The 12950-nt window shown below is 45.7% G+C and overlaps 1 protein-coding gene across 1 annotated transcript in view; it reads left to right on the top strand.

The window, feature by feature from the left end:
* Nucleotides 1–12950, top strand: part of LOC139416164 (neurexin-2-like) — a 968379-nt gene that overhangs the window by 87036 nt on the left and 868393 nt on the right. The window contains exon 2 of the mRNA XM_071164510.1: nucleotides 10464–11872. Coding sequence (XP_071020611.1) covers nucleotides 11170–11872 — 703 coding nt within the window. The 5' untranslated portion in view covers nucleotides 10464–11169. The remainder of the gene's footprint in view (nucleotides 1–10463; nucleotides 11873–12950) is intronic.

Below are 12950 nucleotides of genomic sequence, written 5' to 3'. Positions count from 1 at the left end.
GGAGTGACTTTTCCCTCTCATTTCACTTCTTGGTGGCTATTTTTTTTATTTTGACCTTTTTATTTAACTAGGCAAGTCAGTTAAGAACAAATTCTTATTTTCAATGACGGCCTCGGAACAGTGGGTTACCTGCCTTGTTCAGGGGCAGAATGACATTTTTACCTCTTCAGTTCTGGGATTTGATCTTGCAACCTTTCGGTTAGAAGTGACAGAAGGGACAAGTCTCTGAATGTCCTAGAGTGCCAGAGCCCGGACTTGAACCCAATCAAACATCTCTGCAGAGACCTTAAAAAAACTGTGCAGCAACACTCCCCATCCAACCTGACAGAGCTTGAGAGGATCTGCAGAGAGGAATGGGAAAAACTCCCCAAATACAGGTGTGCCAAGCTTGTAGCATCATACCCAAGAAGACTCGAGGCTCTAATCGCTGCCATAGGTTCTTCAACAAAGTACAGAGTAAAGGGTCTGAATACTTATGTAAATGTGATATTTCAGTTTTGTATTTTTCATGTATTTGCTTGCAAACTGTCATTATGGAGTATTGTGTGTAGATTGAGGGGGAAATCATTTTAATCAATTTTAGAATAAGGCTGTAATGTAACATAATTTAGAAAAAGTCAAGAGGTCTGAATATTTTCAGAATGCACTGTATGGCGTGTAGAAATCTGCCACCATCTTCGGATATAGGTGGGACGGGCTGAGGGAAACTGAGCAGTGGAGGCTGCTGAAGGGAGGACGGCTCATTAATAATGGCTGGAACGGAGGGAATGGCCTGGAAACCATGTGTTTGATGTATTTGATACAATTCCGCTCCAGCCATTACCACAAGCCCGTCCTCCCCAATTAAGGTGCCACCAACCTCCTGTGAAACTGAGGGTTTGGGATGTGGAACTGGAGACAAGTGAGAGTGGAGTTGCTGGATGGGGGATAGAATGACGGCCAAAGATAAAAGAAAGTACAAAAAAGTATGTTTGAATGACACTGAGGGGCAACGCTGTTACATCCAATGCCTGTTTGCCTGAGGCTGCGCAAGTGCTTGCATACACACACACACACACACACACACACACACACACACACACACACACACACACACACACACACACACACACACACACACACACACACACACATTCAAATGCACACATTTACGTGTGTGTGTCCATATGCACACACACACACACACACACACACACACACACACACACACACACACACACACACACACACACACACACACATGTAAGTAGCGCCAGACATGCACTCTAACGCATGCAGTCGGCCTTGATTTTTGTTGTCCTTGATGTCCTTTTTGTTTTTGCATTGTTGTTTTCTGTTTTCCATTGCATTTCTCTTTTTTTTGTCTTTTGTTCGTCTTTTGTTCATCTCGGGGAACCGTGGGGTATCTTAGATGGTTGGTGGTTGGGAGCTTGGGCCAGTGGCTGATAGGTCGCTGGTTCAGGTCCCCGATTTTCCCCTGGTGGGAGATCTGTCGAGGGTCAAGGCGGGGCTCTTGACCCTGGTTGATCCTGTGGGTCGCTCTGGATGTGAGTCTGCGAAATGTTGGGAGTAGCATCACCACCCTGGATGGTTCCGACCTAGAATATGTGGACGTCTTTAAGTACCTAGGTGTCTGGCTAGACTGTAAACTCTCCTTCCAGACTCATATTCAAACATCTCCAATCTAAAATCAAGTCTAGAGTCAGCTTTCTATTCCGCAACAAAGCCTCCTTCACTCACGTCGCCAAACTTACCCTAGTAAAACTGACTATCCTACCGATCCTCGACTTCGGCGATGTCATCTACAAAATAGCTTCCAATACTCTCCTCAGCAAACTGGTTGCAGTTTATCACAGTGCCATCTGTTTTGTTACGAAAGCACCTTATACTACCCACCACTGCGACCTGTATGCTCTTGTCGGCTGGCCCTTGCTACATATTCGTCGCCAGACCCACTGGATCCAGGTCATCTACAAGTCTATGCTAGGTAAAGCTCCGCCTTATCTCAGTTCACTGGTCACGATGGCAACACCCACCCGTAGCACGCGCTCCAGCAGGTGTATCTCACTGATCATCCCTAAAGCCAACACCTCATTTGGCCGCCTTTTGTTCCAGTTCTCTGCTGCCTGTGACTGGAACGAATTGCAAAAATGGCTGAAGTTGGAGACTTTTATCTCCCTCACCAACTTCAAACATCTGCTATCTGAGCAGCTAACCGATCGCTGCAGCTGTACATAGTCCATCGGTAAATAGCCCACCCAATTTACCTACCTCATCCCCATACTGCTCTTTTGCACACCAGTATCTCTACCTGCACATGACCATCTGATCATTTATCACTCCAGTGTTAATCTGCTAAATTGTAATTATTCGCTTACCTCCTCATGCCTTTTGAACACAATGTATATAGACTCTTTTTTTAAATTTTTGTCTACTGTGTTATTGACTTGTTAATTGTTTACTCCATGTGTAACTCTGTGTTGTCTGTTCACACTGCTATGCTTTATCTTGGCCAGGTCGCAGATGTAAATGAGAACTTGTTCTCAACTAGCTTACCTGGTTAAATAAAGGTGAAATAAAAAAATAAAAAATAAAAAAATAAATGTTGGGAGTCTGTAATGGAAATGTTGAGCGGCTTCACTGCAGTTAGATTGTATGTTTTAATATTTAATAAAACAATTATAAAATGTAAAAAAAAAAAAACAGCTGCTGAATACGACCGGTGTCAGTGAACGTAGGCAAAAAAAAGGAATAGTTAGTCACGAACACTCTAGATAACATGTAAACAGCCTAATCAGCTCTGCTAGGGCGAATCAAATCGTCCCGAGTGAGGGGTTCTCATTTCTGTCTGGAAGTAGCAAGCTAGCCAACTTCATTATTCCCCATCATTTATCAGTGCAATTTGGACTGCCAACTAGCTGAAACATTATTTTTCTTGCTCTGTCTAGCATTAGTTGTTGATCTCGTTGTTGTTGATGTGCATAACTAAGGGAGAGAGAGCCTGCCCTTTTCATGGTTGTTTTGATCAATTGGACTGTAAAGTTCCCAAATGTAAGAGGACTCCTGTGGTATTTATATATTTGTAGAAAATCCATTCAGGTGTATTTTATGGGCCTTTGGCGAATGTGTTCTAATGATCTAAAGTCGCGCTGTTGCTACTGCCTGTAAACACACAGTCCAGTTCAAAGTGACTGATGGCAGGCCCGTGTGGCAAATGGCTTGTTTTTAAAGGCCTATTGTAGCTCTGAATGGCTATGGCGCACGGTCTGCGTAGACTCCAGTCCTGGACGAGGCAGGTGTTTTTATTAGGTTTTATTTACTGCAAGGTTTATTAACAGTCCAAATGCACGGTCGCTTTCCCACTCTATATCGCTCTAGAATTCTCCCAAATGCCTCACTATATGCAATTCCCCAAAATTCTAAGGATGTATTTAAAATGTGAAAATGACCATATCTAAGTTCATGCTTGTCAGAAAATGTTTTTAAAAGTGTCATATTCTTCCTGCAAGTGTATATGAACAGATTTTTTAGATGTTATGTAGCTAAAGTGTTGCCAGTTCCACTTTAAGTGTGTGTGTGTGTGTGTGTGTGTGTGTGTGTTTGCATTTGTGTGTGTGCTTCCTTGGAGGGAGGCTTGGCATTTCAGTAGAGTGTTGATCGCTGCTTAAAATAGCCTTCTCATGGTCTCCTCTACCATACAACAGAAGCTCTCTGGGAATAATTCCCTAGCTTCCATAGCCAGGCGTGAGATCTCTCCATCGATTGTGCACAGAAACTCCAAGCTATGAGTGCGCTCAACCCTGGAGTGACTTGTCAGCAGAACTAAGTGATGTGGCTGGGCTTGTCTGTGGTGGCGGAGAGGGAGGATGTAGGGGGGGGGGGGGGGGGGGGGGGGGGGGCTGTGATGATCCCTAGTTGACTAGGGAGCACCGGGGTAATTGGGACTTGCAGGGAATTAATGGGAATGTAACAAAGCATGCAGCTAGTATGTGCTGGGTATTGATGAGCTTAAAGGGGATATTATCAAGACATTTGCTCTTTCTTTTGTCTCTTGTTCACTCTCACAGACACAGAAAAAAATAAGAGACTTCCCATACAGGATAACTAACCGTTAAGTATATTTCTGTGTCAAAAGTAAATCCATCCAACCGTTAACGACAGAGACAACGTAGTGGGAAAGACTCAACTCCAAAATAATTGATTCCTTGACTTCTTGCACGTCGATCCCCGGTTTCGACTCCAATTTGTCAAGATTTGAACCCGCTAGGAATCAACTCCTGAGACACAGTATTTTTGGGACGAAGGAGACTGACGAGTTGCCTGGTCTAATTTCTTGGCTTTTAATGTCTTGCAACTTCAGTAAAGCAGAGCCAATCATCAATGGAGAAGTAGGATATTGAGATGAGCTACATACAACACTTCGCTCTCGCACAATCACACACAGTATTTGCACGAGTTTGCTTCACGCCGTTCACATGGTGGTCGCCAGGGCTCCAAAACTGTGGAGAAGTTGAACCTCGCGCTTAAACATTCTTAGTTGTTGAGGAAATTGACCCACTATGCTGTTTACTTTCTACCTTTTTTAAATTACACAACTTTCCCCAGGCCTTCATAGCCTATCATCTAATTAGGCTATGACACGGAACATAATGTGTTTTGTGATAACTGCACTGTGATTAAAATTTGGTGGGGGGAAAAAACACATTGTTTTTAAGGTTCCTAATTTCATTTTAAACGTAATGTTTAAACGTTTACACCCCTGCTCTATACTAACTCATGCCTTGAGTAGCACTGCCTAATGGTACTGACTGAGGCACTGTGCCATATACTGTTTGCTTTTCGATCTTGGCCCTGAAATGGAGACCGTCTGTTTGATTTTGGCATCCACAGTTTCTTTCACTCCTCTCCCTCTTACTGTTTTGAAATCCCGCTATTTCGGTCTGACTGTCTGTCTCTTTCTTCCCCCTCTATTCTGCTCTCCCTCCTCTTGCTTCCTCCCTCTCTGTTGCGATATCTACCCCTTTTTTTCTCCCCCCACTACTATTCTACTCGCTCTCACACTCTCTCTGAATATGAAGAGTGGGTCTGCATGGATTTGTGGTTAATTAGCAGCAGCACCAGACTGCCTCATGGAAGAGACACCGCCACTCCTCTCAGGAGCGGAGATTTATAGCCCCAGCCTCACTAGGATGCCAAATGCCTCAGTGTGTGTGTCAGAGAGATAGCGAAAGAGTCTGTCACCAGCGCATGCGTGAGCTTAACATCCGGCATCGAGGAAGCCATGTGCAGAACTGGTGAACTTAAATAGACCGCATGGAAGTAGACCCACTCCAATTTGCATTCCGCCCAAACAGATCCACAGATGATGCAATCTCTATTGCACTCCACACTGCCGTTTCCCACCTGGACAAAAGGAACACCTATGTGAGAATGCTATTCATTGACTACAGCTCAGCGTTCAACACCATAGTACCCCCAAAGCTCATCACTAAGCTAAGGAACCTGGGACTAAACACCTCCCTCTGCAACTGGACCCTGGACTTCCTGACGGGCCGCACCCAGGTGGTGAGGGTAGGTAGCAACACATCTGCCACGCTGATCCTCAACACTGGAGATCCCCAGGGGTGCATGCTCAGTCCCCTCCTGTACTCCCTGTTCACCCACGACTGCATGGCCAGGCACGACTCCAACACCATCATTAAGTTTGCGACACAACAGTGGTAGGTCTGCTCAACGACGAGACGGCCTATAGGGAGGAGGTCAGAGACCTGGCCGGGTGGTGCCAGAATAACAAACTATCCCTCAACGTAACCAAGACTAAGGAGATGATTGTGGACTACAGGAGAATGAGCACCGAGCACGTCCCCATTCTCATCGACAGGGTTGTAGTGGAGCAGGTTGAGAGCTTCAATTTCCTTGGTGTCCACATCAACAACAAACTAGAATGGTCCAAACACACCAAGACAGTCGTGAAGAGGGCACAACAAAGTCTATTCCCCCTCAGGAAACTAAAAAGATTTGGCATGGGTCCTGAGATCCTCAAAAGGTTCTACAGCTGCAACATCGAGAGCATGTTTTGCATCACTGCCTGGTACGGCAATTGCTCGGCATCCGATCGCAAGGCACTTCAGAGGGTAGTGCGTACGACCCAGTACATCACTGGGGCAAAGCTGCCTGCCATCCAGGACCTCTACACCAGGCGGTGTCAGAGGAAGGCCCTGAGGAAGACCCCAGCCACCCCAGTCATAGACTGTTCTCTCTACTACCGCATGACAATCGGTACCGGAGTGCCAAGTCTAGGACAAAAAGGCTTCTCAACAGTTGTTACCCCCAAGCCATAAGACAGGTGGTTACCCGGACTATTTGCATCGTGTGCCCCCCCCAACCCCTCTTTTACGCTGCTGCTACTCTGTTTATCTTATATGCATAGTCACTTTAACTGTACATTCATGTACATACTACCTCAATTGGCCCGACCAACCAGTGCTCCCGCACATCGGCTAACAGGGCTATCTGCATTGTGTCCCACCACCCGCCAACCCCTCTTTTTTTACGCTACTGCTACTCTCTTTTCATCATATATGCATAGTCACTTTAACCATATCTACATGTACATACTACCTCAATAAGCCTGACTAACAGGTGTCTGTATATAGCCTTGCTACTATTATTTTCAAATGTCTTTTTACTGTTTTTTTTATTTCTTTACTTACCTACACACACACACACACACACACACACACACTTTTTTTCTACTTTTCACTATTGGTTAGAGCCTGTAAGTAAGCATTTCACTGTTGTATTTGGCGCACGTGACAAATAAACTTTGATTTGATTTGAATCTAATTGGTGCATTATCGCTGATGCGACCACACTCGGGTTTCCCTTCTGAACCAGCTTCGCTTTGTATACGTTTTTGTTTTCTTGTGTATGTGTGTGTCTCAAGTGAGATGGAACATGCTGTATAGTAAGTATCCTTACAAACAACAACCATAACCACTGCCATAAGTGAAACAACAACAACGAGCACAGAACACTATTCTGCCAACACCCTGACCCTCTTCAGCGAGAGACAGCTTTGATATCATTGGGATAAAAAAAGATTCTGAAGGGTTTTGGAAAGAGCCTGGAGGAGTTTAACACTGCTGGAACCCCATGAAACACTACTGTCTGCTTCCAAACCCTGAACCGGGCGAATAAGAAAAGGCAGAAAGCAACCCTAGCTCTGTCGAGGCTTTCGATGCAATGATTGTGAAAGTAATGGGGTCAGAGTTCGCTTCACGAGTTGCCAAGGCATCGTTCGGCTGAGGAAAAGGGGTCAGGGGTACAGGGACGTGCGTGGATTGCCGTAGCCTCTTGTTCTGTTTCAGCTTGCTTCAGGCTAGACGGTTTGGCTCGGAGAGCCAGAAAAGCATGGCGTGTGAGAAAGTATCAACCCACGGTACTCGAGGTATAGGAAAAGCCAAATGGATGTCCTGCTGGCAGTCAGAAAAGTGTTTTGGAGAAAACGCAAAACATCAGGCCTCATTTAGTCTCGTAGATTGAAAAACAGACCCACTGCGGTATAAGGATGTCTCCCCCCAAAATATTTCCACTCTCTGTATATCTCTCAAACACACACGCGCACACCCTCACACACACACACACACACACACACACACACACACACACACACACACACACACACACACACACACACACACACACACACACACACACCCTTTGGGCTTTAGTGTTTCTCCTGAGGCTTGTTATCTCTCAGTGTCCTTGGGATTTGAGACTATCACCAGGCAGTCTGTGCAGAGCTCCAAATAACCACCCAACACAAGGCATAATAGAGAGTACACTTTTATCCATACAAAACAGAAAGCCCCTACCAAAACAATACAGCACAATCTGGAGATGTTCCCTCTTTACATTACACCATGCAGAGATTCCCAGACAGTAAAAAAAAAAACTTAATGAATAAATGCAAAGAGGAGGGAATATTCCAATTCTAGTTACCCATCGGGGAAACACAGTATACATAACACTTCATTAAAATAAATAATCCCCACTGTCAATTATATAAACACACAATTATTTTCATTGTGGTTGCTATTGCAGCAAACTAATCACAATGGTTTGTAATGTCAGCTGTTTAAAGTATACAGTGTGTCCTAGTGAAGTGATTTTGTTAAGGTCAGATTTGGCCCATTTGAATATCTTAAATATAGATGTGCATTTTCAGAGATGCATCTTCCTCCTTCCAAGGAGGCCCACTGCCGTGTTTCTCTCCCTTGGCATCGGTTCTTATTAGAAGTCACAGCTCCATAATCTGCACTGGAACTGTCCATATATCAATAATGCTTTGATCTATGAATGTTATTATACAGGGCTTAATTTATGGGGAAGTGTGTGAGAGCAGACAATCTTATGCAAACACGCAGCTAGCATTGGCTCCCATCCGTAAGTAACTAAAATAAATCAGCTATCTCTCTCGCTCTCTCCCTCGCTCTTCCTCTCTCTCTCTCTTTCCCTCTTCTTCTCTCTCCTCAAGGCATGACACGCTGGTGCGTGTGAACATTACTTTGAGAAATATCGCCCTTTTCTCCCTCTCTCTCTTTCATATGCTCTCTCTCTCTCGGTCTCTGTTTTGCTCTCTCTGTCACTGTCATTCTACAGTATCTCTTTCTATCTCTGTCTCCCTCTCTCTCTCTCTCTCTCTCTCTCTCTCTCTCTCTTTCTCTCTCTCTCCTTCTCTCTCTCTCTCTCTCTCTCTCTCTCTAGCTCAGGGATAGTGTCATCATTAGTTGTCATTCTGAAGTCAGGCAGTCAAGCATGGCCTGAGTGAGTGTGATCAGGGACAAGGAGGGGTTTAATTGTGAACTGTCTGCGATGGAAATTAAATATCTCTTGAGAAATAATGGGAACGGATTAGGCCAGGGCCAAGGGTCGAGAGTGGCTATCCTGGCAGCCATTGACTCCATGCCGAAGCACCCTGCTGAAGAGCCAACTTAGTGTGTGTATGTGCGCAGTTAGGTGGAGACCATGAAGCCTACATAAACACGGTTGGTTTTCTACAGCACGTGCATTCATGCAATGGCGATTTATTGATCGCTTTATTGCTCACTGATTTTGAAAGTCAAGTTATGGATTTAGAGTAAGCGTTCTATTCCATGGCTCTTTATGCACTGTGTTTAGGAGCAATTGTATTTGGCAGTTAAGGATAGAGCGAGGCGTTTTGAGCGGCTGTTGACATACACCCGCTAGGCTATTAGTAAATCATGCACATGAATGTTGAACTTCATACCAGACATATTCACATTTTTCACTAGTCTAGACTTCCAACGGAGAAATCCCCAGTAGGGAATTGCATGTATAGGACATTCATTTGAGTAGTCGACGTCTCTGAGGAAACTTGATTTGTGTATTTCCTCTACAAAGCAGATGCTCAAATGGACGATTGTAATGCATATTTTTTATACAGTACTATACTGAACAAAAATATAAACGCAACATGCAATCATTTCAACGATTTTACTGAGTTACAGTTCATATAAGGGAATCAGTCAATTGAAATTCATTAGGCCCTGATCTATGGATTTCACATGACTGGGCAGGGGCACAGCCATGGGTGGGGCTGGGAGGGCATAAGCCCACCCACTTGGGAGCCAAGCCCACCCACTGGGGAGCCAGGCCCAGCCAATCCATAATGAGTTTTTCCCCAGAAAAAGGAAATACTCCTCCCCTTCATCAGCTGTTCGCACGGTTGGTCTCAGACGATCCCACAGGTGAAGAAGCCATATGTGAGGTTCTGGGCATGCGTGGTTACACGCAGTTGTGAGGCCGGGTGGACGTACTGCCAAATTCTCTGAAATGATGTTGGAGGTGGCTTATGGTAGAGAAATTAATATTAAATTTTCTGGCAAAAGCTCTGGTGGATATTCTTGCAGTCAGCATGACGATTGCACGCTCCCTCAACTTGAGACATCTGTGGCATTGTGTTGTGTGACAAAGGTGGACCTGTATAATGATCATGCTGTTTAATCAGCTTACTGATATGCCACACCTTTCAGGTGGATGGATTATATTGGCAAGGGATAACGATTAGGGCATTTTCGAAAAATACGCTTTTTGTGGGATCTTTTATTTCAGCTTATGAAACATGGGACCAACACTTTACATGTTGGGTTTATATTGTCTTCAGTTATACATATGCTGCTACTACTACCACTACTACTACTACTACTACTACTACTACTACTACAACAACAACAACAATAACCCAATATGCATGTGCGTCAGACTGTATTGGAACCAGGGTCTCCTGTGTGCCACAAGACTAGGCATTCTAATGCAAATCTTCAGGTCTCGTGCAAGGTTACTAATCACGTGAGTGTGGTTCACGTAAGCACCTCAGTTAAACAAAGCACCAGGTTTACATGTGGTCTAATAACATGTCTTTGTCTGTGTTCTTCCAGATCCATGACTGTGGGGACAATGAGGGGACCCAGGCCAGCCTAAGCTGTGGTGGACCAACCAGAGGCTTCAGGAGAGGAAGGGGTTAATGCCATTGGAGTGATGAACACACCCTGCTGTCCATGTAACACCAGACAGCTCTGACACACTCCTCCTCAGTGCTTTCTCTACCTCCCCTTTTCCCCCCTTTCCCAAAAACAACATCTCTGAACACGTACAGACTGACAGTATCTCTTGCCACAAAATTGACTTAGTTTTCCTAAAAAGCTATATCTGGATTCCAAGGACTGGGATTTCTATTTGGAATAAGGAGTTTAGTTGAGGGACGGAACGTTGTGTGTAAAATTATCGGAATTCCCCCTGCCAGTCCACCGTCCTCGTTTTTCCCTGTGAGTCCCAGAGGCACCAACCAATGGAGAGACGGAGAAGAGAGACCGGATAAAACAGCAGAGAAATAGAGCAAATCCAGAGAGAACTGCTGAATCGGCAGGGTAGGAATCTGGAATTGGGTCCTGTGAGGGTTTTGCTTCTCCCACACTTTCCCCAGCCTAGAGAACTCTTCTTACTAGACAACAACCATTATTTACACTTAAAAAACAAACAAAAACGACAACGACAGCTGCAACTACGCTAGGCCGAGATACATCCCTGTGTGGAGGATTTGAACCAATAGGAAGACGATAGGGATTTAGGATTGGGATCACAACCATGACGAGGGGGTTGAGGTTTCCCGCGTGGCCCCTGGCGTTCCTCAGTCTGCTGGTGACGACCATGGCGCTGGAGTTCGGCGGGGCCCCCGGCCAGTGGGCCCGCTACGGGCGTTGGGAGGCAGGCTCGGTGGGCGAGCTGAGCTTCAGTCTGAAGACCAATATCAGCAAGGCCCTGGTGCTCTACCTGGACGACGGCGGCAACTGCGACTTCATGGAGCTGCTGATCGCCGGCGGGCGCCTCCAGCTGCGCTTCGCCATCCACTGCGCTGAACCCGCCACCTTACACATGGAAACCCGGGTCAACGATGACCGCTGGCACATGGTGCTCCTCACACGCAACTTTCGCGAGACCCTGCTCATGGTGGACGGCGAGACCAAGGTGGCGGAGGTCAAGTCCAAGCGGAAGGAGATGGCGGTGGTCAGTGACCTGTTTGTGGGCGGCATCCCGCCCGACGTGCGCCTCTCAGCCCTTACGTCCAGCACGGTGAAGTACGAGCCCCCATTCCTGGGCCTGATCTCCAACCTGAAGGTGGGTGAGATGCCCCCTACCCTGCTCAACAGCCAGGGCATCCAGAGTGACCTGGAGTATCTGTGCACCAAGCAGAACCCCTGCTTCAACGGAGGCTTCTGCTCCATCCAGTATGGCGAGGTGCACTGTGACTGCACACACACCCGCTACAAGGGAAAGTACTGCAAGGAAGGTGAGACCTGGCTGACTAGCTAATACCAGTTGTTTTGAATGCTCCTTTTTAGCATGGTTCCAGCAACTGTGGTGAATGCATAACCGGGACATCTCAGTCCATGTTGGTTTGGCTCGGCTCAGTACTAGGAAAAAACCCTTAGCATAATATAGGTAAGAGGCAAGCTTGCTAACATAGTGTACTGTCATCCTCTTCTTCAAAGCAGTGCAAAGCAAGCAAGCCCCCAGTGCTAATGTGTATGTATTATTCTAATGTAGACTTACCTTTGACCTTTGGAAGGAACCCATACTACACTCGTAGAAAAAAGGATTCCAAAGTTTTTTGGGGCTTTCTCCATAGGAGAACCCTCTGTGGAAAGGGTTCTAAATGGAATCCAAAAAGGTTCTATCTGGAACCAAAAAGGTTTATTCAAAGGGTTCTCATTTACATTTTAGTCATTTAGCAGACACTCTTATACAGTTAGGCGGGACAACCACATAAAACAGGCATAGAAAGTACATTTTACCAGTAGAGTCTAAGATAGAAGGGGGGAGGGGTCAATGCAGGTGCTGGTTTGGTTTTATAAAAATTTAATTGGGGGGTGGGGGTCGAGGTGAGGAGGATTATTTAAGAAACTGATTGACAAGGTAGAATTTCAGATGTTTTCGGGAAGATGGGCAGGGACTCTGCTGTCCTAGCTTCAGGGGGAAGCAGATTCCACCATTGGGGTGCCAGGAGAGAGAAGAGCTTGGACTGGGCTGAGCGTGAGCTGCCCTCCCCTTAGGGAGGCAAAGAGCAAAGTTCCCTCAAATTGTTTTCATTACTGAGCAAATATCAGGTCTGCTGAGCGCAAATTCTATGAAACTTCCAGCACGTGTTTATCATAAACACTGAGGCTGGACCCGCTTTAAGTTAGTTTTAACAGTGGTCAAGTAGGCTACTCTGACTACTACCGTCAAAAGCAATGGAGAAAATGCACCCCATAACATTTTAACATGGAAATAGCTGTTCTATCATTCAGTCTATTGAAGCAGCCAATGTGTGGTGTTCAGTGTAGCCTACATTTCATTAGACTTTTGAAAAAAGCATGCAGGGGTTG

Source organism: Oncorhynchus clarkii, chromosome 9, assembly GCF_045791955.1.
Source record: "Oncorhynchus clarkii lewisi isolate Uvic-CL-2024 chromosome 9, UVic_Ocla_1.0, whole genome shotgun sequence".
Taxonomy (NCBI): domain Eukaryota; kingdom Metazoa; phylum Chordata; class Actinopteri; order Salmoniformes; family Salmonidae; genus Oncorhynchus; species Oncorhynchus clarkii.
This window is presented reverse-complemented; position numbering and strand designations above follow the sequence as displayed.